The sequence below is a fragment of the Paramisgurnus dabryanus genome, chromosome 9 (assembly GCF_030506205.2).
Source record: "Paramisgurnus dabryanus chromosome 9, PD_genome_1.1, whole genome shotgun sequence".
In the NCBI taxonomy this organism is placed as follows: Eukaryota; Metazoa; Chordata; class Actinopteri; order Cypriniformes; family Cobitidae; genus Paramisgurnus; species Paramisgurnus dabryanus.
In genome coordinates this window covers 31,917,639-31,945,459 of record NC_133345.1, presented here as the reverse complement: position 1 = coordinate 31,945,459, position 27,821 = coordinate 31,917,639, and the positions used below count along the sequence as shown (strand labels likewise).

The 27,821-nt window shown below is 38.4% G+C and overlaps 1 protein-coding gene and 1 long non-coding RNA gene across 2 annotated transcripts in view; one reads left to right on the top strand and one right to left on the bottom strand.

Annotated features, from left to right (window-relative positions):
* Positions 1-943: 943 nt before the first annotated feature.
* Positions 944-6,440, bottom strand: hdgfl3 (HDGF like 3). The gene is made up of 6 exons (XM_065283883.2): positions 6,207-6,440; positions 5,189-5,265; positions 4,081-4,219; positions 3,854-4,006; positions 2,179-2,316; positions 944-1,720 (listed from the first exon to the last, which is right to left on the bottom strand). Exons 1-6 carry the CDS (start codon positions 6,288-6,290, stop codon positions 1,691-1,693), a joined length of 621 nt encoding a protein of 206 aa, XP_065139955.1. The 5' UTR covers positions 6,291-6,440; the 3' UTR covers positions 944-1,690.
* LOC135739892 (uncharacterized) overlaps positions 5,272-27,821 on the top strand; it is a 40,323-nt gene continuing 17,773 nt past the window's right edge. Inside the window, exon 1 of the long non-coding RNA XR_010529065.1 lies at positions 5,272-5,440. This is a non-coding gene — a long non-coding RNA (uncharacterized lncRNA). The remainder of the gene's footprint in view (positions 5,441-27,821) is intronic.

Genomic DNA, 27,821 nt, shown 5'->3' with positions numbered 1-27,821 from the left:
CTTTTTTCTTTCTTATAGTGTTTAATTGTATATATTTTTTGTATTTGTGCTGTTGATGTGTGATGAGTTCTCTAAACAGTAAGCTAATGTGAACGTATGTCGCAGTGTCTAAGAAAAATTTCCACTCTGTGAAAACCGACTGGACAATAAAGTTCAACTCAACTCACACCAGTCAGCTCATAATCTCTATATGACAGGACTTTTTACAGTATTTACACCACCGAACTATAAATAAACACTTTTAAAGTCAGTGTTGTGAGAAAACGCATTACAAGTAACGTGCATTACGTAATAATATTACTTTTCTGAAGTAACAAGTAAAGTAACGCTTTACTTTATAAATGTACACATTAATATTTGAGTTACTTTTATAAACTTTTCAGTTTAATGAATTCGATGAACAAATATGTACTTAATTAAACTGAACGTAGTCACGTAGAATACTGCACTTTATACGTGTGCGCCTGAACGGAAACAGTTTGAGTCAGAAACAAAGATGGCAGGTCAGAGCTTGACATTTTTGGCATGGAAATATGCAATTTCTGAAGGCAGAACTTCTCGGTAATAAAAAACACCTCCATGAAAAGTAACACAATAAGTTACTTCTTTTGGGGAGTAACTTAATCTTGTAATGAATTACTTTTTAAAAAATTACTTTTTTATAACTTTCCCCAACACCTTTCACAGTAATAACAGAACCCATGTTTCTGTCAGAAGATTTAGCATTTCTATCAATAATCTTCCAACTTCTCCTTTGTTTTTACTGGCATGGCAATATACCAATTTCAAAGCTACACGCCGCCATCGAAGCATACTGAATGAATCCATTTGAGAAAAATTCAGGGCTTTTAAAAAACATTCAGGGTTGGATCTTCAGAAACCACCCAATAATCATGAATCTTAACATAATAAAATATTAGTTTGAAATGAATATTTGATCACATTTGCATTCCAATGAGTTTATTCTGTAAAAGTCTTGTCAATAAACAGGAAGAAACACTATACATGTAGCTACAAACCTTAAAAAAGGCTAAACGAAAATCCCAATTTATGAGGGTAATAAAAATGAAAGTGAAATGTACATTGATGACTTTAGCACGTTTGTGTCATCTACTATGCGCAAAATAAATAGTATGTATTCTTTATATAAATGACAAATCAAGAAAAGATCACATACTCAATGCTAACAGAAAACATTACCAACAGATGAAACGTGAACTATGCAATGAAGATTTATATAAGTCAACATGACACTAGAAAAAGAGCAAAGCTCACTGACACAGAACAGATATGAGTTGGGATTATAGGACCGAGCTTCAAGATTCTACAGCCAAATCAAATCTACAGAAAGTTACAGAACGTGGCCATGATGATTTTGAGACAAACATCAGATCACCTGTCGGATCTATTATGAAAGACTAATGATTCTTAAAATTTAAAAAAGTGTCCAGCGCTGGGAGGAAATCTAAAGCAAATCTAAATGAAAAACGACATTGAGGGAGTGATTCTAGTTCTGTAAAACCTCACAAAATGAATGAACCCTTTGTGTTCTGTGTTATTGTTTCGTACTGTATGTGTGTGGACAAATAGTAAGTTGATGTTTGCAAGCATAGAGTATAAGGAAATGGCAATGACAAAATGTACATTGGCAATTTAACAAATGGACCATGATGAACAGTCCCACGATCATCTAGCGATCCTCCCGAACAGACAGATTTTGCTGAAAAACACAAAGGCAGTGGACAGTGGTTTCAGAGGTATACGTCTCAAACAACACATTTCCTAACCGAGTAACCCTAACCATAAGGACCATATCGCACCTACAAGCTCCTCTGGCATTATAAAACTGTTAGGACCGAGTCCCAGTTTGTGCTCCGGTTATAAAGTCATTAAACAATAAACATTTTTTAGAAATTAGCTCACTCAAAATCCTTTGTACGTACGTCACACTCCGTGTTTAGCAGTGTCTCAGTAAGTGATATAAGTTTATGATTGTGATCGCTTTACGATGCATTCATTCTATTACAATGTAACTAACCTGTCAAGATGAAAGGTTCATCATCATCATCATCATCATCATCATTATTATTATTATTATCATCATCATTAGTTACCTACTTTTCTAACCCTAACATAACATTCCCCTTTACACTTCAATGAAACGCGATATGTTCTCACCCCTTGACTGCATGTTTTGTCCGAAGAGTTCTGGATGTTGTTGTCATGGTCACCAGACTCCGAGCCGCTCTTCCCTTCAGGATCTTTTCCGTCTTTCTCCAGATCTCCCGAACATTTCCTGGACAGCTTAGATGACATCTAAGAGAATTTGACACTGGGTTCAGCTTTAGTGCTTCTCATTTCAGGTTTGGTATGAGTGAAACCTGAGTCTCTATGACTGTTGTCATCTCTCTAACTCTGCTGCAGAAATGGGTTTGTGATCAGATCACCTTTTTCCTATAACAAGATATGCCATGTTGCTGCATATCTCACATTTCACACTAAACATGTTCAAGGAGCACGGTAACCTTTGCCGCATACGTGAAGATTTGGGACTCAGTTGCTAGGCAACCACTGTTGCTAAGCAAGGACTCACAAGAGTGATTTAAGCAGTTCAGGTCCCAAGCTTTTCCAGAATATAGTATAACAGTATAACAAAACATGCATTTGCCATTCCTTCTTCCTTACACAGAGATGGGCACATATTAAATGAAATTCAACAACTGATGGTATAAAAATTTTGATCTCAGCATCCTACAAGTAAATTACACACACCGTTGTTCTCAGTTGCTTTAGTACATTTCTTAAATCTTTAACATTTGCAAATACATACAAACAGCACCACATCATGGATCCCCTACATCTCTCAAAAGTAGGTATTTTCTCAATGAGTGCCATCAGAATGAGAAGTCCTTGTGTTATTGTTCATGACTAAGACAGTTAAAATGTTTAGTCATGCTGTCAATATAACAAAAGTACACAGAAAAAGGTGTAAAAATTTCCTGACGTTTTGATGACAATGATTCTGCACGGCATATTTCAATTCCAACAGTACAAATTAAAGTCAATGTAATTGTGATATAGCAGGTGTCTCCAACAACCCTGTTCCTGGTGAGCTACCGTCCTGTAGACTTCAGCTCCAACACACCTGTCTGTAATTATCCAACAACCCTGAACACCTTGATACGCTGCTTCAGCTGTGTACGATTGGAGTTCAAGCTAAAATCTGCAGGATGGTAACTCGCAGGAGCAGGGTGGGAGACACAAACAGCACAAGTAGACTGGCAAACATGGAGAATAACCCATAGGCAGAACTGCTGGTATATTATTTTGATAAATGATGATAAGCACACAGTTAAGAGTACCGTATTGACTTACACCGTATTTGTTTTTACTACTTTGGAAGTCAGTGGGTACCATCAACTGTGTACTTACCATTATTTATCAAAATATCTTCTTTTGTGTTCAAAGAAATTCATACCGGTTATGACCAACATGAGGTTATAGAAATGATGACAGAATTTTCATTTTTGTTTGAACTCTTCCTTTAAGGGCGACTTATATGCAATGAACTAATGCCTAGACTACTCAACAGAGAAACAGTTAATATGACACGAGACATTGATAACATAGTGAAAAGCAGATCACTTTACACACATGCCTGAATAAATCAAAGAAAAGCATTAGCAGCATGTTTGAAAGAACAGAAATCGCTTTTATGATTTACACAAGTGATGTGGAGGCTGAACATGTAGTTTGAATTTGAGAAATGCACTGAAGCACAGAGGAAAAACAAAGAAAAGACTCCAAGATTCCAAATCTCAATTCTAAAATGTATTCAAACGTATACAGATACCTTGGAGGCTGCACTTTTTTTTCGCTTGGATCCCGCCTTGTCACTCTTCATCTGTCCTTCATCTTCCTCACCAACAGAGTCGCCCTCACTGCTTGCATCAGCAGCATTCCCACCTTCTCCTTCTGTCTCAGATGAGCTCTGCTGCTGTATGACCTAAACACAAGCATGAACAGATTCAGATCAGATGACCTCAGATCAGATGACCATAGAAATATTGTCAAACTCACCTGGTAACCAGTAAATTTGACACCAGGATTATTTTCAATTTCCCACAGGCCTTCATTAAATCCTTTCCTCTTATTTGACTTTCCAAACTTTTCTTTATATTCCTTGTATGGCAGCAGATCTTTAGGGCCAAGGAAGGCACTACGAGAAGGAAAAGCACACCAAGTACGCGCATGCCGTCTGATTATTAGTTATTTATTAGGGGTGTGACAAGATCATGTGCACGATGTACAATATGAGATTAATTATGTCACAAGATTGAGGTGAAATGCATAAAATTGAGTTTGTAGCAAAACATTTTACAGTATATGCATTGTTTTCTGTCTTTTACGGCGTGTGCTTTTTTGTTTTTGTTTCTAATAATGTTTGTTTGAGAACTTGTATAAATTCTGAGATGTGTTGTGTTTGTCTGTTGATCAGTCTCTGCAGATTAAACTCTTAATCTGAGATGATTTAATATCTGTATGTTCTTGGTCAAGAATCACAGTGGTTGTATCATTTCGACAAATATTAAAGATTTGAAACGTTGTTTGGCTTAAAGTAAGCATTTTCTCAAACTTAAGTGAAAGTAAAGATAACATTAGTGAGTCCGCTGGTGCCCTCTGCAGGCATTTGTTTAAATACATAATATTACATAGGCTACATATTAATGTAATGTGTTTGCTTGGTTTTGATAGTTTATTTGAACCAGTTATTATTGCATCGTCATTATTATAATAATATTAATTATTATGATTATTTTTATTATTGGGGTGTATTTTTATTACCAAAAAAATATAAAATTACCTCATTATCAATTAGTAAAAAAGTTTAGGGACAGTCCAAGATTAGATAAGACATTTTAAAATTATGTCATTTCAGTTTCCCATTCATATATTTTATCATTGAGGATTCTTAAAAAGTGTAATAATCTCGCCTCGTTCTCGTGAACCAAATCTCGTGGAGTAAGTGTCTCATCACACCCCTATTATTTATACATGTGATGTCCAACACACAGAGGTTACTAACCCAAAATGATAGAATAATTTCTTGATCAAAAGGGTCTCGTTTACAATAATAAAGTTTTCACGAAACAATCTCATCATGCACTCTGCACACACTTTGACTTACGTTTCATGGGTACCAAAGAAGAAGATGGGGTATTTATTAGCAGGTGGCTTCACTGCACCCTCTGGCAACTCATCAATCTACAATCAGAAGATTAGATTTGTGTTCAAGACAGTTCATCTAAAACCGAACCCTCACGTTGCTCCAAACCTGCATGTCTGCAAAACAGATCCATTTCTAGCGATGCTCTGCAAGACTGTGACAGTCACTGTCCACTTGAATTGAAGACACAATAAGAAAAGGAGCAACACGAGGGTGAGTACTTTCATCAAATGAGTCCATGTTTAAAAGGAACCCCGTTTGTAAAATCATTCCGAATGTTTGTCATTTAATCATGATGAAATGTCTCATAATTCTCTGCATAGAGATCAACTCTTGACACATCTGTAGGACAATCTTTGTGGTGAAATTACACCTTATGGACTTATAACCGATTTGTTTTGACCCATTTCACTTGACATGTACAGTGGGCTACGGAATTTTTTTACACTTCTGCACAAAAACGCAAAACTTTTACTTGAAATGATTCTGATATCCATCTAGATGTCGATTTTATGGTGTCAAAACTCGAGTTGGGAGTCAAACACTGTCCTGGGCCCGCATCACTTTACACAAAGACGTCGCTATAAACGGATCTTTGAGTTCATTGTAACATTCAGATCGGATCAGTTTCAGATCTGCGCGGCCGAACGGATGCTGCACGCGGCCCAGACAACAACCTTTCATCCGCGCACATCCACATAAATCCAGTAGGCTATGGGTGATGTAAACAACACTCTGAACGGCGAATTTCAAACACATCTAAAAATAACCTCGATCCCTAAATGCCGAGAACACGGTGACACGTTCGTACAACACAGAAAAGCACACGCGTTTCGATTCCCGCCGCTCGTTGCCGTCGTTATACGAAGATGAAGCCGCTCGCGCTTCGCCGGAGGTGCGTATGTGCAGCGGCCGATCTCTGCTCCTCTATCCGGCCTCCCCGCCTCTGTGCTCGGCTGCTGCTGTTGCTCAAACTCACCCTCGCCGGCCAGTGCGGGTATCCCTTCATCTTGGCGAAAACTAAATCTCCAGCTTTATATTCCCGTGGCCGTGGGCGAGCCATCGTTACACACACGCGCTAGATGTAAAATAATGCACGTTATTCCGCGGGTCTCGAGCACAGCCGCGCGTGATCCACCATCAATGTTTTGATCGCGGTTAATAAGGAAATAAATAATGAAAGAAGATTAAAGGCCTGAAGAAACTCCTCTTTATTACTCAAGCATACAGCCCGAATCTCCCATGGCAGAGCAGGATCAGGACATATTATAGTTTTTTTTCAAGATTAGTATTATTATTATTTTTAAAGTTGATTTTTTACTCGAATTAGCAATTGTTTTTAATTAACAGAGTCGGTAGGCTACTAGACACGCTTTCATTTGATCTGCTATTGAGAAATAAAGAAAGAATTTTGAAACTGCAAATTACTTGAGGTTTAGGACATTTGTATTTATTTCAAGTATTTCACACTTGAAGAATGAACACCAAACATGCAATAAAAGAGAAAGTCATTACCCATGCATTTCCAGAAAGAATCTACCATGTCACCAGTGTTCCTCAGTGTGTTATAATGGACTTCAATCAGAACTATACAGCCTCAATGTTCAGGATCATCTGCTCACAAATACAGACAGACAATAGAGAAAACAAACTTACAGAAGTGCTTACAGGAATGTAAAGTTAAAATCAGGTAAAAAGACTTCTGAAGGGAGAAGAATATACATTTGCATTTTTGTGTAATTGCAAACTCTTTATTATGACGCATCTCTGATCAAGTCAGTGAACCTAAGCAATAGCCACTAGTGGGTTTTTTTTGTAGCAGTGTTGAAAGGTAAATATACAGGAAGTTAACTCTCAGAGCCCTGGCATGACATAGAAATCTGATATACTGCAATATACAAACGTGTGTGTTTTAAATATATTTCTGTATGTTAAATTTCTGTGCAGGTTACTCGCACAAGAAAAAGCCCAAACTTAAATTTGTTACGAGTTTATTGCTTGTATTAATCGCAGTGCTCCACTAGGTGGTGTTGGAGAATTATTACTGTGCGCGCGCACCGAAGACAGTTTCAGAACCGAAATGAACCCACAATAATGTATGTAACTGCATTTATGCATATAGCAGATGATATAAAAATCAGTATGTGTGTTCCCTGGATACTGAACTCACAATTATTGTGTTGTCAAGCTTTCTTTTTCCAGCTGAAACGTAATATTTACTTAATAGCGCTATTTATTTAATAGCGAGTTGTCAGATTGATAATTTTTTGCATTTATTGTAGCTAATTTACCTTTACCTAATTTACCTAATTAACAAGAAAATTTGATATGTACATTTGCTTAATTAATAGTTTCAATGGAATGTTCGTTTCGATTACCTGCCCTAAACCTAACCCTAACCTTTAGACTCCTCAGACGAGTTCAAGAGTCACTAAATTCTGACTTTTGCATGAAGAATCTATTTTAGATTTGTGTCATTGAAATCTATTTAAAAATAATAATAATAGTAAAAAACTCTGGCACTATACTGTTTATACTCATGTAAATGTAATTATGTAAGGGCCACTTAAGTGTTATTTTTTGGGAATTATTAAATAGGCTAGATGTGAATTTATTCATCATTGTTTTTGTGAAATATAAATCATATTTCTGGTAAGATTGCTCCCCCCAGTGGTAGACTTATTGAGATTGAGCTCCAAGAGCCAAATAGTTGAGATGGTACTCACTGCATCCAGGGGGCAAAGTTAAATCTTGATCCAACTACTCCTACTTTATATATTTTGCGCCACCAGATGAACCAGCATATTTGCTTGTTGCAGCCCACAATTAGGTGCAACCCATGGTCTCCAACGTTTTATCTTATCAATATATGTCTATGTTTGATTAATATTATAGTCGAGAAAGATTCATAATTTAGCAAGTAATGATCACAGTTAGATGAAGGGTAGGTTAGGACATGTTAGGCAGAATCCCAACAGGGTGATATCACTGAAGGGATTTATTTGTGGTAATAACCTGGTTGGCTGTACATTATATTACACATCTGGTTGCTAACCAAGTAAATATGTAGACACAACATTTTTATTTGATATGTTTTATTAGTACATTTGTAAGAAAAGTAAACCTTCTGTAAGGGAAACCTGTGTCCTAATGGCTGTAAGCAAAAAAATTCTAATGAACATCTCATATATGCTATTCCTTATGCATATTTATACTGTATTCATCCAAATGTATTAAACTGCGTCTGGTTAGAAGACTCATAGTACACAGATGAGTGTTATTGTTTGCTTTAGACCCCAATCGTTATGTTTTTTTTTTTTTTTGGCCGATGCCGATACAGATATTAGGGAGTGAAAAAGTCAGACAATGATATATCGGGTGATATTCTTTATGTGTATATTATTTTCAATTCAATTCAATTCAATTCAATTTTATTTATATAGCGCTTTTCACAAAAGTCAATTGTTTCAAAGCAGCTTTACATAAATAGAAGCAGTGAAAAGCACAGAAAAACGACAGATAGCACAACAAAATACATGATAGCATGAGCAGTTAAATTTGCTGCAGCTATGACTCAATATTATAAGTGCACGTATTACTAAAGCAACGTATAGAAGAGGAAGCTAGGTAAAGCCCAAAAAGGCTGCCTCCCCGGGGTGAAAAACCTCCTAGGAGAAAAAAAACCCCTGGGCTTTTATCCGAGGAAAAATAAGTCCTAGGAGGGAAAAACCCTTGGGAGAACGGAAATGGAGATTTAGCGGAGATTAAGCGGTTCTGCCAGTGATCGTTGGTCAGGTATCAGCTGGGCATAACGTTGAAGGACGGCCAGTAGATCAGAGGTGTGCCGACTTTCACATCTACCGGGACTGGGTCTGTTTGTCTCGTTGTCCTCGGGTCGAGGACGAGACAGGGAGAGAAAAACAAAATCGTATTAGCGTAGCGGCCGTTCATATGTATTGAAGTGTCACACAGTGATGTGGTTTAACTCAGCTTAGTTCCAGACAGACTAAATATTGCGGCATAATTATGTTATCCACAGTTGAGGATTTAGCAAATTGGGGGCCCAATGCGAGGGTATATATGGTAAATAAGGGTCACCTTCCGATCTTTAAGAGAAAATGAAACCTGACGACCCGTTTGACTAAGGCCTAAATCCCCACTGTCGTCGTTAATGCAGGTTCAGTGGCAAACGGGTCTATATTGTATACCATTTACAGGACCAGGAGAATACGCCAAAAACATCGCAACCCGACCATACGTGCTAACCCGTTTGACTAAGGCCGGAAGCCCCACTGTCGTCGTTAATGCAGGTTCAGTGGCAAACGGGTCTATATTGTATACCATTTACAGGACCAGGAGAAAACGCCAAAAACATCGCAACCCGACCATACGTGCTAACCCGTTTGACTAAGGCCGGAAGCCCCACTGTCGTCGTTAATGCAGGTTCAGTGGCAAACGGGTCTATATTGTATACCATTTACAGGACCAGGAGAAAACGCCAAAAACATCGCAACCCGACCATACGTGCTAACCCGTTTGACTAAGGCCGGAAGCCCCACTGTCGTCGTTAATGCAGGTTCAGTGGCAAACGGGTCTGTATGGCATACTATTCACAAGACACACGAAAGCGCGAAAAACGCAACCCGACCATACATACCAACCCGTTTGACTAAGGCTGGAGGCCCCACTGTCGTCGTTAATGCAGGTTCAGTGGCAAACGGGTCTGTATGGCATACTATTCATAAGACTTACGATAGCGCCAAAATCGCAACCCGACCAAACGTGCCAACCCGTTTGACTAAGGCTGGAGGCCCCACTGTTGTCGTTAATGCAGGTTCAGTGGCAAACGGGTATGTATGGCATACTATTCACAAGACACACGAAAGTGCGAAAAACGCAACCCGACCATACATACCAACCCGTTTGACTAAGGCTGGAGGCCCCACTGTCGTCGTTAATGCAGGTTCAGTGGCAAACGGGTCTGTATTGCATACTTATTCACAAGACACACGAAAGCACCAAAATCGCAACCCGACCATACGTGCCAAACCGTTTGACTAAGGCCGGAAGCCCCACTGTCGTCGTTAATGCAGGTTCAGTGGCAAACGGTGGCAAACTATTTAATGCAATTCATTTTAAGTGTTCATGCAGAAAAGGTTTTTATTTATTTATTTGGTTGGTCTGTGTTATGACCATGAGTGCTTTGTTCCGTGAAAATAACTATTGCGAGTTAAGAACCTTTACTAGACAAATTATGCGAATGCTTTGTTGAAGAGAAAAGTTTTAAGTCTAGATGTAAAGCTGGGTATCATCCGCATAGCAGTGAAAACTTATGTTATGTTTCCTGATAATGTCTCCTAGGGGTAACATGTATAACGAGAACAGGATAGGACCTAAAACTGATCCCTGCGGTACACCGTATTTAACCAGGGAGTGATATGACTCTTCCTCATTTACATAAACAAAGTGATAGGGATTGGTTAGATATGACCTAAACCAGGCTAGCGCCTGACCACTGATACCAACATAGTTTTCTAGTCTATTGAGTAGGATTCTGTGATCTATTGTGTCAAATGCTGCACTAAGGTCTAGTAATATAAGAATTGAGATTTCACCACGATCGGATGTTAATAGGAGGTCATTTGTAACTCTAAGCAACGCTGTCTCTGTGCTATGGTGGGGCCTGAATCCTGATTGGAACTTTTCATATGTACTATTATTTGTCAAGAATGTGCGTAACTGGCTTGCCACTACCTTTTCTAATATTTTCGAAAGAAAAGGGAGATTTGAGATTGGTCTAAAGTTATTAAGTTCTCCTTGGTCAAGCTGTGGTTTTTTAATCAGCGGTTTAATAACTGCTAGTTTGAAAGCTGTTGGAACGTATCCTATTTCTAGCGATGAGTTAAAGATGTTTAGAACCGGGGTTGACACTACAGGGAATACTTCTTTAAGTAGTTTTGTGGGAACGGGGTCTAATATACAGGACGATGATTTGGATGATGTGACTAGTTTAGAGAGCTCATCTATTGTAGTAGGTTTAAATGAATCAAGATGTTCGTATGGTAGTCTAGTGTTAAGTGAACTAATGGGTAGAGTGGTGGCTGCCTGGGTAGCTACGATGTTTTCCCTAATAGCCGAAATTTTGTTAGAAAAGAAGTTCATGAAGTCGTTACTATTGTGTTGAAGTTTACTATTGGTTTCTGTTTGTTCTTTGTTTCTAGTCAGTTTCGCAACTGTGCTAAAGCGGAAACGAGGGTTATTATGATTCTCATTTATAAGCTTGCTAAGATATGTAGATCTGGCGGTTTTAATAGCCTGTCTGTAGTGTTTAACACTCTGTTTCCATGCTGCGCGCCATACTTCTAACTTTGTGCTTCTATAATTTCTTTCCATTTTTCTAGCTGCCTTTTTAAGGGCTGCGGTGTGATGGTCATACCATGGAGCTGGCGGTTTTTCTTTGAATCTCTTTTTTCGAATGGGAGCAACGGCATCCAATGTGTTAGAACAGACATTGTTTAGGTTTTCTATTTCAATATCTAGATCGTCACAGTTATCTGCTACAAGTTTCATTTGGGACAGGTCTGGAAGAGTGCTAATAAAGCTATCTTTAGTGGTGGAAATTATTGTTCTGGCTAGTCGGTAGCATGTTGTAGATTGAGTGATCCTATCTAGAAGTACAGTGTATGACACAAGGTAATGGTCAGAAACTGCATCACTCTGAGGTGATATTTCGACGTCATTAATATTGAGTCCGAGTGACAGAATTAAGTCTAATGTGTGATTACGAGTATGCGTTAGCCCTGTCACGTTTTGTCTAATATTGAGAGAATTTAGAACATCTATAAACGCACGTCCTAACGCGTCTTTTGGGTTGTCCACATGGACATTAAAATCACCAACAATAAGAGCTTTATCTACAGTGACTACAAGCTCAGATAGGAAATCTGCTATTTCATTAAAGGGGAAGTCCAATCTAGACATTTTAGCATGTTTATCACGGGTAATTTATGTCCACTTTGCATTATACATGAGGAAAAATCAATAAATTTGCACGATTTCGATTATTAGATTGATAGTGTGTTGAAGCGGAATTTTCGTAACGGTCTTTAATGGACACAATTAACCAGAATGCACTGCGCGAAACTGAGTCATTAGCTCCACCCACTAACCACTGTTCGATGCAGTCGTCAGGTTTGTTTGACTTCATGCGGCGCCGCAGGAACCGACAGCTGGATGACGTCAAGGTTCCGCGAAAGGGATTTAAAAGCAAACTCCTCCGTATGATATCGCGAATCGCTCTCGCGGTACTTTGACGTCATCCCGCTGTCGATTCTTGCAACGCCACATGAAGTTGAACAAGCCTAATAACTTCTTTTACCGCTCAACTAGCTCTCAAATCAACTCAAGTCAACTTGAAGTTAGCCGGCAGACGAACCCATCCAAAGAGTAACTCCGCTTTAACCGTCTCTGAGGGGGAAATCACCAAAGCCCTCGATAAAAGATGACTAGAACCTGTGCAGTATGTGGATGTAAGGACAACAAATTCAGGCCACCGGGAGTTTTTATTGTTGACATCAACGCGACCCTCAGCTGACCCACCACTACACTACTTTGAATATGCAGCCAGCACTTTCGTCAGGAAGATTTTGAGTACTGTTTTCAGCCCAGTTTTTCCGCGGACTCTGGTAATGTAAAATTGTTAAAATATCTAAAACATCATTTGGCTTAGTTGTTGCTTGTTTTGTGTAACTACGGTAAACATACTACGTAGAAAGTTATTATCATGTTGTTGTTATTATAAACACGAGCAAAGCAAGCTAACGTTAGCTCCTGTGCAGCTGTCAATCAAAAACGTTATCATCTACTGTCAATCATCTCGCCTCAAGACCCGCCCCCATTTAGAACATTCAGAATTAATGTAGTCGTGCATTTTTCTTCCGGTGATTTGATGACGCGTCAAATCACCGTTACTGTAGCAGTTAAAAGCTTTAATTTTTTATATGGAGTTAGTACATTTGATGGCAGCACAATCAACTACATATATGGCATGAAATATAGTGTTGGAGCATAATGTTGTTTTAGGGTGGACTTCCGCTTTAAGGAAATCTGCATGGTGGCCCGGTGGTCTATAGATTGTCGCTAAAGCAAAAGAAAGCTGTTTGTGGTTACGATCAGTTATTTCCATATTTAACAACATTACTTCAAATGATTTAAATTTTACCTCAGATTTTTGGTTTACTTTAAAAATTGTGTTGTATATTGTAGCTACACCACCCCCTCTCCCCTTTAATCGAGGTTCGTGTTTATAATAATAGTCTTGTGGGGTGGATTCATTTAAACTAATGTAGTCGTCTGCTTTAAGCCAGGTTTTTGTTAAACAGAGTACATCTAAGTTTTGGTCTGTAATTATTTCATTGATAATAGGTTCTTTATTGGTAAGCGATCTAATGTTAAGAAGGCCGAATTTTAACATTCGAGATTCATCTGTTAATGTATTGTTTTCTAATTTTATTTGAATCAGATTTGTACCAGATGTAACAAGCGGTGCCCTGTATTTATTTGTTCGGGGAACAGATACAGTTGAAATGTGCTGATATTTCGGTAAGATTGACTCGAAGTGCTGGGATATAAGTGGTCTTGACATATCACGGCAGCTAACAGATGGACGGTTAAGCCGATCCGTCTGTTTCCTGACCTGGGCCCTGGATAGTCAGACTATATCAGAATTAAGACTATTGATCAGATTTTTAGTGAGTATAGCACTTCCTTCCGATGACGGATGAAGGCCATCTCGGGTTAGGAGGAATGGTCTTCCCCAGAAATGCTTCCAATTGTCTATAAACCCTACGTTATGCTGAGGGCACCACTTTGACATCCATCCATTGAGAGACACTAATCTACTATGTGTTTCATCTCCCCGGTAGGCGGGGAGGGGACCAGAGCATATTACATTGTCTGACATTGTTTTTGCAATTTCACACATCTCCTTAATATTATCTTTGGTGATTATAGTACAGTACACATACTACAGTATATTATATATTTTATACAGTACCAGTTTGGACACACATGATAAGTGTCTAAACCTTTGTCATTACATTTTTTAATGATCACTCAGATGTGGTGATACACTAATAATGACGTGACAAAGACATGTAAAGGAGGCAGGGTTTAACAGTTTAACAATAAACTTTATTATCCAAATTAAGTCTGACATCACTTCACTTATTATTATAAATAACTTCAAAAGACAAATAAAACAAAATATATATACATTGGAGTATTGGGAGTTTTCAGGGACGGGGTTAATGTTATATTGGACTTGTAGACATATTTAAAAGGGAAACTTATGGGGTCATTTTTTAATCAACCTTACAGTAAGTTCAAAAAGTTAGTTAGCACCTTACCATTAAGACAATGCTTGACAACATATCTAATGTGTAATGTACAAGAACAACGTTTTTATATCAGTCCTTGACTTTCATTGATAAACTAAGTCTGCTCTTCACCTTGTTTTATTTTGTGAGGGCGTGAAAGTTGCGCAAGCTTATTTCATCAATTGCTCTGAAATAAGAGAAAGCCCTTACATTTGCATGTACAAACGTATGAGCATAGGGTTAGGGTTATGCTCATACGTTTGTACACAAGCAGCCTAATATTAGTGTGCGTCTGTTTAAATGTATAATTTCTCCTACTTGTGTTTTAGCAACTGATACATATATATATATTTAAATTAGCAGTAGGCTCATATCTGTGATAATGGCAAAACAATAAATCGGGCTCTAGTGTGCTTTTAATCCAAAACATAAAAAAACCCTTTTCATCTTGAACGCACTACATTTATTGTAGTCATATTGGAGTAAAGATTGTTTTTACGTCTAAAGAACAACTTAGTTACGTCTCAATGTGGAAATGGTAACGTAACATGTATGATGTGTCTTGTGGTAAAACTGCAGACCAATCAAAATGTAGTGGGAAAAGATCTGGATCCTGCTTCATCCCCTGGATCTGGATCCAACCGCACCTCCTAGATCTGAATCCCTGCCCCCTGGATATCGTGTTCTGCAGTGAGGTGCTACTGGAATAGGGTTAGTTTTAGGATGTGGGTCTCATTTCAGACAGAAAATACAGTTAACATATGTACATGTACTAGGTGATTATCTCTGATAAAACCATATGTTGAATGAAACTAATCAATGGAACTGAATTTGAACCATTTCCAGCACATCTGTTTAACAAGGATTTACCTTCAGTCCTTAAACTGTGACTGAGTGATTAAATGTTAAACTGAATAAAAGCCATATTTTTACACTTAACAAACCATTCTGCATCTGCTTTCTTGCGAGGTTAGTTTTATGCACGTGTCAGGGTTGAACCGCAGGCAGCACCATCGTATTAGCGTGTGGCCAGAGGAGGACCACACACGCACACAAGCACGCACACACAGCCTGAATAAATGATCTTAATGTTTCTCTTTTTGATTTTTCATTGTTTTGCCACAGCGGCCCTGCAGGCGTGACAGAGGAGTTTCAGTCCCCCTAACGTGTGTAACAGAGCCAGACTGCATTGTGGGAAATGAGGCAGACATCCAGTAAATAACGGTTGCCATGATCCCCCTCAGCTACTGCCACCCAAACCCCAAAATCATACCTAGCCCTGCGGAAAAAGCCGACTTGTCGCCACAATTTGTGCACTTAACACTTTGTTCGGCACATGACAGGTGCTTACTTTTCTGCACTGGAGGGTCGTGCTGTACTAGAATTCATTAAAATAGAGCCACGGCACTGACTGTCGTCATCACAGAGTATATGTCCAAAATTTCTTATTTTGACTTAATATAAAATATTCTTTTAATTTTTAATGGTCTGTCATGGACCCCAGTAACAGTGGTGTCAAAAGTATTCATATTCATTACTCAAGTAGAAGTATAGATACTAGGGTTTAAAAAGACTTTTGTAGAAGTTGAAGTATCAACTCAAGCTTTTTACTAAAGTAAAAGTGAAAAAGTACTGGTTTCAAAACTACTTAAAGTATAAAAGTAAAAGTAATGTAAGGAAAAAATGTCATTACGGAAAAAAGCCTAGGCCGCACCACAGGGGCCTATTGTGCACTACCCTATCTCCTCTAAAAAATGTTTCTAAAGGCCATAATACCTATAGTGTTATATTAAAAATGTTAATGTAAAAAAATTTGGGATGCACTAGGGCCAGGGGTAGGCAACGTCAGTCCTGGAGTGCCGATGTCCTGCAGATTTTAGCTCCAACCCTTATAAAACCTTGGCTACCTGTAGCTTCAGGTGACTTTATAGACCTTTATTACTTTGTTCAGGTCTGCTTGATTAGACCTGGAGCTAAACACTGCAGGACATCGGCACTCCATGTTGCCTACACCTGCACTAGGCCATCTGTTTCAACCACATACGGTATATGCCCATTAAAAATGAACGCATTTCAATACAATGCAAACAAATACATTAAAGCAGTGGTTCTCAAACTGGGGACCGCGAGATGGTGCCAGGGGCCCCAGTTTTATAATAATTTATGAAATACATTACCTTATTATAAATTCTATGTAATTAAACCTCAGAAAAATAAGGCTACTAAACAAAAGCAATACATTGTATAATTTAATATGTTTTGTTTAATTCAAATTTTAAGTTTTAGAATGTTTATGTCATACATTTTCTTTGGGGCGCCGCAAAGGAATCCACGGTACACAAGGGAGGCCGCAAAAAATGTTTGATAACAACTGCATTAAAAACCATATATGTATACTACTTAGCATTAACATGTCTTCCATAGAGAGGAAGATATGATGACTAGTTACCTATAAATATTGTAATGGTGCAAAAAGTCAAACTTCAGAGCAGTGCCGCTGGTGGCCAAACTTTTACAGTGGTGCCCTCTTTAGTAAAAAACAACAAAATCAAACTATAGTATGTGTGAGAATAGAAATATGCTTTTGTTATCATTTATAATTGTATTTTGACAGCAACACAAACTACAATTATACAAATATGCAATTATATATTATAGCCTATATTTCTGCATCTGTACTTGTGTAGCTAATGGACTTTAGTACACTTTACTTTAGTACACTTTACTTTAGTCAGTATAAATTAAAGCAATTTTGGAAGATTACTAAATTTCTTTCTTGTAAGTAGAAACAGGTTTAAGGAAACAGCTGATGTCTATTAACAAAAGCAAAAGTTTGTACGTATGATTATTTGTTTGATTGATTTAACACTCAAGCATTCAGCTAAGTAGGTTTTGTTATTGCAAATAAAATTTAGGGTAGTTATTAGCATATACAAAACAACAGATGTCTTTAGCATAGATATCTCTGCCATGCTTCAAAACGCAACGCAGCACAATGTCATTTAAGTTGAACAACTGAAGTTATATGATATAAATTGGTATTGTTACACTATTTAAATCACACAGATGAGTTGGTGTCAGCAGCAAGCTATACATTTACAAAGGCTTGTGAATGTGAACTGACCTGAAAGTGATGCGCGAGTTATATTTCGTACTTTTCCATTTGAAGACAGAATGCCGCGTTCTGTTACTGTACAAACGGATGGCGGATGATATCAAAGCATCGCGAGAGCAAACTGCTCCGCATGCTTTCTAATCGCTCTCGCGGTTCTTTTATGTTTATCTTTGCAGCAGTATCGAACAAACATTTGATCATCTGCAGTCAGCTGGGGGGCGGGGATTACACACAAACCAATAGGGTGTCGGAATGGTGTATGTTTATACTTCTCATCCAACCACAATCGCATTCATCTGAATGATGCAATTTATCAAGATAGTTTTTTTTAACGATGACAAGCCGGAATGTAAAAAAAAGAAAACAAGCCGAAATTAAAAGAAGTAACGAGGCGATTTTTAAAATGTAAGGAGTAGAAAGTACAGATAATTGCGTGAAAATGTAAGGAGTAGAAGTAAAAAGTCGTCTGAAAAATTATTACTCCAGTAAAGTATAGATACCCAAAATATCTACTTAAGTAAGGTAACGAAGTATTTGTACTTCGTTACTTGACACCTCTGCCCAGTAACACATATGAGATACTGTTTGAAAGCTTAGAGTCTCTACTTTCTGCAGATATGCATCACTTTGAGATATCTTTGACTGTAAGAAAGTTATTTACACTTAATTTACACTATCACCCCCCCATATTTTTTATATGATTTAATATTCACATTTTTTATATTTTTTATATATATGACAAACATGGGCAAGTCTTATATCAAATGAAAGCTCTTATTCTTAGGAATAAGGGTACATCGTTATTTTTGTTCTATTATCAACACACATACAACAATCGTTGAATGAATAATAAGGTAAAAATGGTCTTTTGTAAACATGTGAAACTTGAGTGTGGACTGCCTCAGATAGCACAGATAGCCACAAATGATACACCATCTTTTATCTTAGGTCCTACTCTAAACAATTAGTCCATTCACAGCATTTACTTTGGTTGTGTGCATGAATAATCCCTTGCTATTTATTATATGTGCAAAACAAAAAATTAATATTTATATGAAAAATGTATTTTCACACCCTTCAGTAGAATGAGAATAACTTTTGAATGCGACATGCTAAAGAGTTCATTCTTTTTTGGGTGTTTACTGTCTGTAGCTGCTAACAACCAGAACTGTCTGCAGTCAGAACCAGAGTTATTCACTTTCAAAGACAGTGTTTACAACATAAAAAAAAAGAAAATTTGGTGTTTCATCATATGAAAAACAACATAAATAACAAAATTTGTCACAAACAGCAGCTTTTTATGTAACTTCAAAGGGTTTTCTTTAAAATGATATAAAGAAATTGCATTTATTCCACTGTATGTGGTTATGGGAGCACTTCAAATGTTTTTAGGCAGAAATTGTATACAAAAGGGTATTATTCCTCCCTTCAGTTGGAGTAAAATACCTTTTGCATACATTATAATAGAGAAAAAAATTATTTTTCCTCTGTAAGCTGCCAATTGCTGGAATCAAACAAAACTGTCTACAGGTAGCTGGAGCACCCAGGTCCAGAGTTATAAACTTTCAAATAAAAACTTTAGAAAAAAAACATTAAAAAGTGCCTATTTATTTTTGTGTTTATTAGAGGACTGACATCACATACAACCATGTTTAGCACTTTCAACAGTGTTTTATGTAATTTCAAAGGGTTTCCTTTAAAATGATACCAAACTTTTGTATGTAAACCTCTGCATGTGGGTATAGGAAGCTTTTGAAATTGGGTAGGCCAAATCCTGGCGAATATCCTCAAAATAGCTTCAGGGTGTAAGAAGTTAAAGAATGGATGAGCAATCAGTGCCTGATAATGGTACTTTTGACGAAGTGCGTTTTTAACTCTTTCGCCGCCATTGAGAAAACGCTTCCCTGCCAATGACGAGAATTTCCGGCTCTGCATCTGATCTCTATCAAAAGTCCTTCACAAAAATGGAATTATCTCAGCTTTTTGTTCAAAATTGGCTGTTTTTGAAGAAACCTACCCATATTTAAGAGGTGATAAAAAGAGAACTAATGAAGGTAGGATGAAACGTTTTTTTTTGTTTGTTTGAAAGCAGAGGGTCTGTTCTTTCATTTGATATTGTTTGTTTATATATTTAAAGAAGAACATTTTCTGGAAGGCATTAAACTTTCGTGAAAATCATGAAAACTGCAGGCGCTGGCTGGCAACTTTTTTTAAAAATGCTGCCGGGGAAAGAGTTAAGTGAAAACACAGTTGTGTCCAGACTGTTGGGCCTTTACATGAACCAACTACCATGAGAAATGATCCTGCAATGTCATTGGTTTCTTTTAAGTAAAGCAGATTCACCTCTAAACCAAACAATACCAGGACACAAAATCTATACAACTAAAATAAACAGAATTATTGGTGCATAGGAGTGATTTTCTTTTTAAATAATTATTTGCTTCCGGAAGCCAGTATGCTAATAAATAATTCAGACTTTTAGCGCAAGATTGTCTTGCGTTCCTGGATTGCGATCACGCTCGTCTCGTTCAAAGTTACAGTCCCAGCTGTCATTTCTGTCTCCCAATTCAAAAACCGGAGCGGGATCACGCGTCTCGATGTCCTTGTCAATCACACGAGCGGCGCTCCTGTCTCCGGGCCACAGGGAGGACTTCAGGGAGTGAATGTCACACGCCATTACAGTCCTGCAAATAGAGCAAAAAGCAGCTTTTTAACATAACAAAAAAGCACGCAATGCATTATTAAACGGGGAGATCAGGCACAATTTGTGTAAAGATGTTGAACGCTGAGCTGCGCACATCATGAATAAATGATGATGGCAAGATCAGCAGCGTCGGGTGCTTGAGTCCAGCTGTAGGGACACGCGTGCTTTTACACACTTTTACTTATGTCCCCCCATCATGTTGGCATTCATTGCAATACATGCAGCTTGGGTAAAAAGAAAAGCAAGAGCTTTGTATGTAACCTAAAGCATGTTTTCTCAATGTGAAAAACGCACGCATGCAAACACCTTGGAAAGTGCTACTTACTGTCCTTGAAACATACACTGTAGGAGAAGGAGACAACAGATAATATTCTCTAATGAATTTTCTTTATTGTGTGTGTGTGTGTGTGTGTGTGAGAGAGAGAGAGAGAGAGAGAGAAAGAAAATTTTAATGTATTATAATTTATTTGAAATGTGTTTTTTATAATCATTTATTTATAAATGATATGAGATTTTACATTTGAATTTTGTGGCATTCATATCTGTTCATGTTCACTATAGCTAACACCTGTATGCTGCAAATACATTTGGCAGACCCTTTCATGCAATGCCACTTTCAATGCATTCAATGTATACATCAGTATGTGTGTTCACTGGGATTCAAAACCTTGCTCGACCAATCAAGCTGCTCTGAAACATTCCCAATGTTAACAGATTCAAGAGCTTTGAAGCTAAAGTGCTATTGTCTATTTAAAGGAAGCTTGTCATTGGTAAGAATTTTGAATTTATGCTTCCTGAAAGATTGCACACATTAATTTCAGCAACATTCAGAAAGATAGTTAACATTGTCATATTATATATTTGGCACGCTGATGCTATAATATTCTTGCTTTGATCGATTACAACAGACAGCAGATCAAAATCGTGTCAGGCTTTACATATGCGGCGAAAATCATCGTTCATAGTCGACAGAATGATTCAAAGCTTTGATCGTTCTGGAGAGATTTCGGCGTGCCGAGCACTTTCGTAGCTTCTGTACGAGATGTTTTAAAGCTCATTGTGTTGTGTAAATATCTCTCCTCAAACCTTTTGTTCCCATTGGGAACCACTTAAAAAATAAGTCTAGGGTTTTAGCTCTAAAAGCTCATGGCAATAACTGCGTTTCCATAGCAACCCGATAACACACTGCCTGAAACATGGCACGAAGACATTGCGGTCTATACGACTTTCGAACTTTGACCTTCAGCTAGATGATACAGATCAATAGGACCTGTTAAAGTTCTTTGCGCTGAATGGAAGTTTGTGAAAAGAATAACTGTGATCTTCATCCAGTAAACAGAGCCGTGATTTGAGTGTCAAACCGCTGAATAGAAGCTCCATTTCAGAAAGACTGCGGTGTGACTTTAAAATCGTTTTTCCTCCAATCCTGCCATCCTGATCTTTTCTTTTCATCCTGAACTTGTCTGACTTTATATTTGTGTGTCTTTTGAGCTGAATTGATGCGAGTGCTGGAAACTCACTGTGTGTGGAGCTTCCTGATAGTGAGTTTACATGAACACAAAGGTCAGAGGTCACAGACTCATGTTTTTAGTAGAGCTGTGATGGAGGCGAGGCCATGGGGAAGACACACGGGCACACACACATATACACACAATGATCAGTCACAGCCATCAGTTTTTACCAAACACAGAAAATATCCACTAGACTGTAACAGTCCTGTGTTTTTACAGACGACCTTTTAAATAATCATTTAAATCCATCTTAAAATACACAATTACACATATAAGACATTTTCATTTTCTTGTTCAAAATGCTATCTGCTGTAATGTGCATTTACAATAGATCCAGTTTAATAAGGATTGATGCGAGTCTACGGATGCAATGCAGCGTGTGAGTGTGTGTATTATCCCCGATCCTCATGGTGCGTCTACTCGAGTGTGTGTGATGGGTTCTGACAAGTCCTGATGGTTTTCACTGGGCCCAGCAGAGGGTCTGATCGATGTGGTTAAAAATATATATATCTATACTGTATATCAATCAGTTACAGGAATTGAAGTAATTCATTTAATCTAACTATCTATCCAGTCCTTCATTTTATAGTTTTTAAATGACACACCAGAGTTTCTGTTAGATAAGAAACGGGGGTGGCAGGAATCTTGCTATTGTTTCTTCTCCTTACAGCACAAACTACGAAGCGTTCTTGTTCAGAATATCGGCGAGGATCAAATGCGTTTGCCTGATTTCACGTGACATATAGTGTTGGTGTCTAATGGCACATTTCATTCAATCACACGCGTTAATGCGAGTCTGCAGTGTGCTAATATAATCTCATCTGCTGCCGTATGTGTCACATTTCAACATGTCTGATACTAATGTAATATTCTCTCAGTATGTCATCCATCTACTCACCCTAACACTTCCATCCTGTCAGTGGCTCCTCACCAATAAAACTTGAGTCAAATGATTTAAGAAACACAGATGATTTATTTTTTTTAACAAATATATATGCAACGTTTGTCTAAGATAAAAAAGCCCAACGTGTTTTACTTGATGCGATGCTTAATGGAACAGCACGGTGAAACTTCTCGTGTTCACCCACCACCGGCAGCAGCTCTTACTGTGTCCACCCCAACCCCCCGCCTGCGCTGCTGGGCCGTAATGGATTTTTATCCGCCTAAAGTATCAGCGATGATTCGAGGAGTCCCTCTGCTGCTCTACGATTCCTTTTGAAATGCCTTTCTCTGGTAGACTCATTGCTCTAGCCCGGGGCAACGGCCTTCAGAGATCACAATGTTATTAATATAAACATGTCAAAACGCATGCTGAAATTCAAAACAGGAGTGCCAAAATGTCAAGGTGTCAAACTGCTGAAATATAAATCATGCTTTAATATTCTAAACCATGGCAAAAGTGGGCTTACTACAAATAGCTGTTTCGATGCAGATCATTTGAGATAAATTCATTTAGTGACACACGGTGGGTCAAATAATTACAGTAACGTTCAAGGTCAATAGCAACCGAGTACAATACTGTATACTTAAATTGTTTCATGTAAGAAAGAAGCATCTTGCCTGATAAAAGATATATTTTTGGACGAATTCAGTCTCATTTAATTGACAGAGCAACTGAAATGGGACTTGATGTTGACTGATGCTGAATTTGTCTGATAGGTAAGAATTTGGTGTCATTGTTAAAGGGACTTGTATATAGAGTCAGGTTGAGGTTAAGAAATAATGCGGTTAACAGATCAAACAGAAGATTCACCATGCATGAATGCAGTGAGAAGGGTCGTGGTTACACGGCATGAAAACCATTTTATGTGCTTGTCATGCTAAATCAAGGTTAACATGTGGACTTGGAATGCAATGCATCTGTGACACAGACGGCAGGCATACAGACTTACCTGATGTGATGTGTCACCTCTTCTGCCCTGCTGATCGCACGCGGCTGTTCGTATCTGCTGCAGGCATCCACACGCCATTGTACATCTGTTCCAACACAGAATAGGTAACGCACACACGCACACACACACACGCACGCACGCACGCACGCACGCACGCACGCACGCACGCACGCACGCACGCACACACACACACACACACACACACACAGTTTCCATGTTTTGTTGGGACATTCCATAGACGTAATGCATTTTATACCATACAAACTGTATATTCTATTCCCCTTACCTACCCCATTCCCTAACCCCAACCATCACAAAAACCTTTCTTGTACCTTAGATTTTCAATAAACATCATCTTGTTTGATTTATAAGCTTGTTTCCTCATGGGGACATCAAAATGTCCCCACAAGGTCACAAAAACACTGGTATTCCTATCTTTGTGGGGACAATTGGTCCCCACAACGTGATAATTACCAGGTACACACACACACACGCACACACACGCACACACACGCACACACACACAATCATGAGTTGTGCAACAACAATTTGAATTTTTTTGTGGTTTTAATAATTTTCTAGTGTGATGATTTATGGGACTATACCTTTAATTTTCATCATGATAATTCAATCAGAAATTTTCTAAAATGATATAATACTAAACAAAATTTTAGAAAGAGAAAGAAAGTACTACAATTGTTATGATAATAATTTAATCAGAAGACATCAGCTGATTAAAAAAATAAGTATGCACAATTTTACATTTTACGGCTTGTCTAACCATAACCCTAAAAGTGTCTAGATTTTTGGGACATAATCTCCAGTTCAGATCAAACCATAAAACCAAATCCATGCATGAGGGTTGCTGTGTTTCCAAATAGACTTCTAAATGTTTGATGTGAAAACCTTTATATTTTTAGACTTAAAACATTAACACCCCATTCAGACAGCCAACGACAAGCAGTAGCAGAGCGACGCGATCTCATTCATTTCAATGGAAACTGGGCGACTTCCGGCGACACGAGCTAACGTGACCGTTGGCGACAGAATGTAGGCGCGATTAGCGACGGAGTCGCGCGACAAAAGTTGAGAAAAGTTTAACTTTATGCAAATTAGCAGCGAGTTTCACAAGCGACTACCAATGGGAGTGAAGTAAGTGGAGCACTGATTTGTTGTTTACAACATGGGGTAACGTCACACTACTACGCAACCAGAAGTGGGAACGCCCACAAGCGACATCAACCACCAGCGGCAGGCGATGAGCAGTGATAACATCGCTGGCTGTCTGAATGCGGCGTAAGGGGCAGTTTCCCGGACAGGGCTTATCCTAGTCCTAAACTAAAATGCATGTTTGAGCTACTTACATTTTAAAACACTGTACTGACATTTTTTTACACATATATCAGTGGCATTGTTTTGTCTCAAGATGCACACCAGTATAGTCTTTTTGTAAGGTTTGTTTGTAAAAATTTCTTAAATGTCCTAAAATTACTAAGGCCTAGTCCTGGATTAATCTAAACCCTGTTCGGGAAACCGTCCCTAAATGTTACGGTTTAGCGCTGTATCATGCAGTACATACCCACTGTATATACACACTGACATTGTGTCGTGTGCCTCATGAGAGCAACCCCCCCTCACAAATATTCTAGTGTTGCATGTCTGCTTACAAATATTTGGAATGTTGTGATTCATTTTGCATATAAATAATATAAATATAAGAAGTAATCTGGTGAGCATTTTAAAGATGATAAAACTGATTAGAGCGTTTCTCTAGTTTCCTTGGTCAGAGTCAAAGACTCGGAGTTATTTCTCCGATCACATTAAAGCTTGACACCATCATCTGAAATTTCAAAATTATACCCTGGCTTCAAAAGTGCCATCAAAACACTTCGACACAAAACATATATATTTCAAGTAAATCTATTTGATTTCAGTGCCTTTAGCATTCATGTAAACAACACTGATATGACTGGAGATGCATGTCTGTGGTCTTTGATCTGTGTGTACACACTTTGATCTGACTATGAGAGTGAAAAATATATTTTCCAGAGGGGCTGTAGCCCGGCACAGCAGTGACCCCACAGAGGCGGGAAACGCAATCTTAAAATGCGCCCGCAAACCTGGAAACGAAAGCTATTAAATGAAGGAAACATATGCAGAACTGTCCATTACACCATGAACCGAAAGCTTACAGGCTATAACAACTAGTCAACACAGTTGACGAGTCTCTGCACTATGTCTGACAGGAATTTTGCTCCCAGTTCGGCTAATGGGTGCAATCATTGACCTTGATGTGAGAACAGTCTAGATGGTTTGAAACTCAAAGGACCGTGGCGTGAAGATCATTAGAATGCAAACGCCGGAGAGCGGCTCACAGCTGCCATGGAGAATTTCCTATCGTTTGTTGTCGTTGTATAATCGTGAGCTCAGAGCTCTCAGCTTCTCTCAGAGCATCTCCTCTGATGCAAAGCCTTGTGGGTAGTGAGATGTTATTAGTGGCCACTGGTTTGCCTTCACATTGAGATCTGCCACTCCAGATCCTGTGTAAGAGCTTGGAAGGCAGTGGCCGTTCTTCCAACATACAGCCCTATGGGCCACACGACGCACACACACTAATCCAAACGCATGTTAACCCCCTCCAACCATTCCGAAACCCGCGTCTTTTCAGCCTGCCTCAGAACTTGACAGGAAATTGTAAGTGATCGTTATTGTTTCATTAAAAATGCTCAGGATCTCTTCTCCACCTTCATCAGTCAGGTGAACAAACCACAACCAGAAGGTCTTTTACGCCTGCAGATGAATCGTGTCCGATAATCGTTACAGATGAAATCATATGTGAGGTTATACGTCACAAAGCGTCACTTTTCTCTTGCAAAAGGTCCAGTAAAGGAATGTTTGATGTTGTCTCTGCCTCATTCGGTCCAGACATGAGGTGCAGTCCAGCACTACAAAATTGTCCATTCAAACATGTTCACTTCAAGACATGATCAACATTGTTTAGCTCTTCCCAGAAAAAACATCAGGAACTCATTGCTAGGATGTCATATATAGTATTACTGTAAAAACACGGGTGACCTTAAATTGGGATTATTTGTGACCTTTGGGTGACAAGACTAATGTTGGCAGGAACTGGGACTTCCTGCTGAAGCTTAAGCCAGATGCACCGAGCATGTTTGCACAGTTTGTGAGAATGGGGGAAAATTTTACCCCAATCTTACCATTGGGACTGACTTCATGTCTCGGCCAGACACGCCACTCGCTCAATAGCGCCTCACGTTTTCACCCAAAAGGGAGCGGAACACAGTACTGCAGAATCGCTCTCATGTGTTATATTATTATTCTGTTATGGGTTAAATTACTTACCATTATACTACGGGTCCTTTTGAATGCTTGAATCTGATTGGCTTCTTTTTTTCTTTCTTTTTTTCTTTCTCTCTCTATGTCTCTGTCACTCTTTTTCTAATAACTTTATTAATAACTGCATTAGAATGCTATCATCGGCTCAAGCCTCCATTGCCAGCTTTAAAATGACGTTTTGGATCAAGCAAAAGAGCTGTTGGATGAGACGGGGAAGAAATATTCCTACTCTCAATAGCGATTTAAGTACAAAAAACAGACAAATCCCTTTAAATATATCATGTGATTGATGTCTTGATGTGTGGCAACTGTAGTATAAGCTGAATAATTGACTCCGGGCCATTGAATTATTGAAAAATAATGCACACACGAGGTTTAATGGCCACTCCGCTTCGCGTTGGGTGTGCATTATTTTTCTAATATTTCAACGGCCCGTCATTATGTTGTCACAGAAAGATTTGGAAATGATAATTCACGCTTTTATATCTACAAGACTCGACTATTGCAATTCTGTTTTTACCTGTCTAAACAAATCTGCTCTGAACAAACTGCAAATTGTTCAAAATTCTGCTGCCAGACTTTTAACAGGTGCCCCTCGAAGGTCTCATATTACTCCAGTCTTGTCAACACTCCATTGG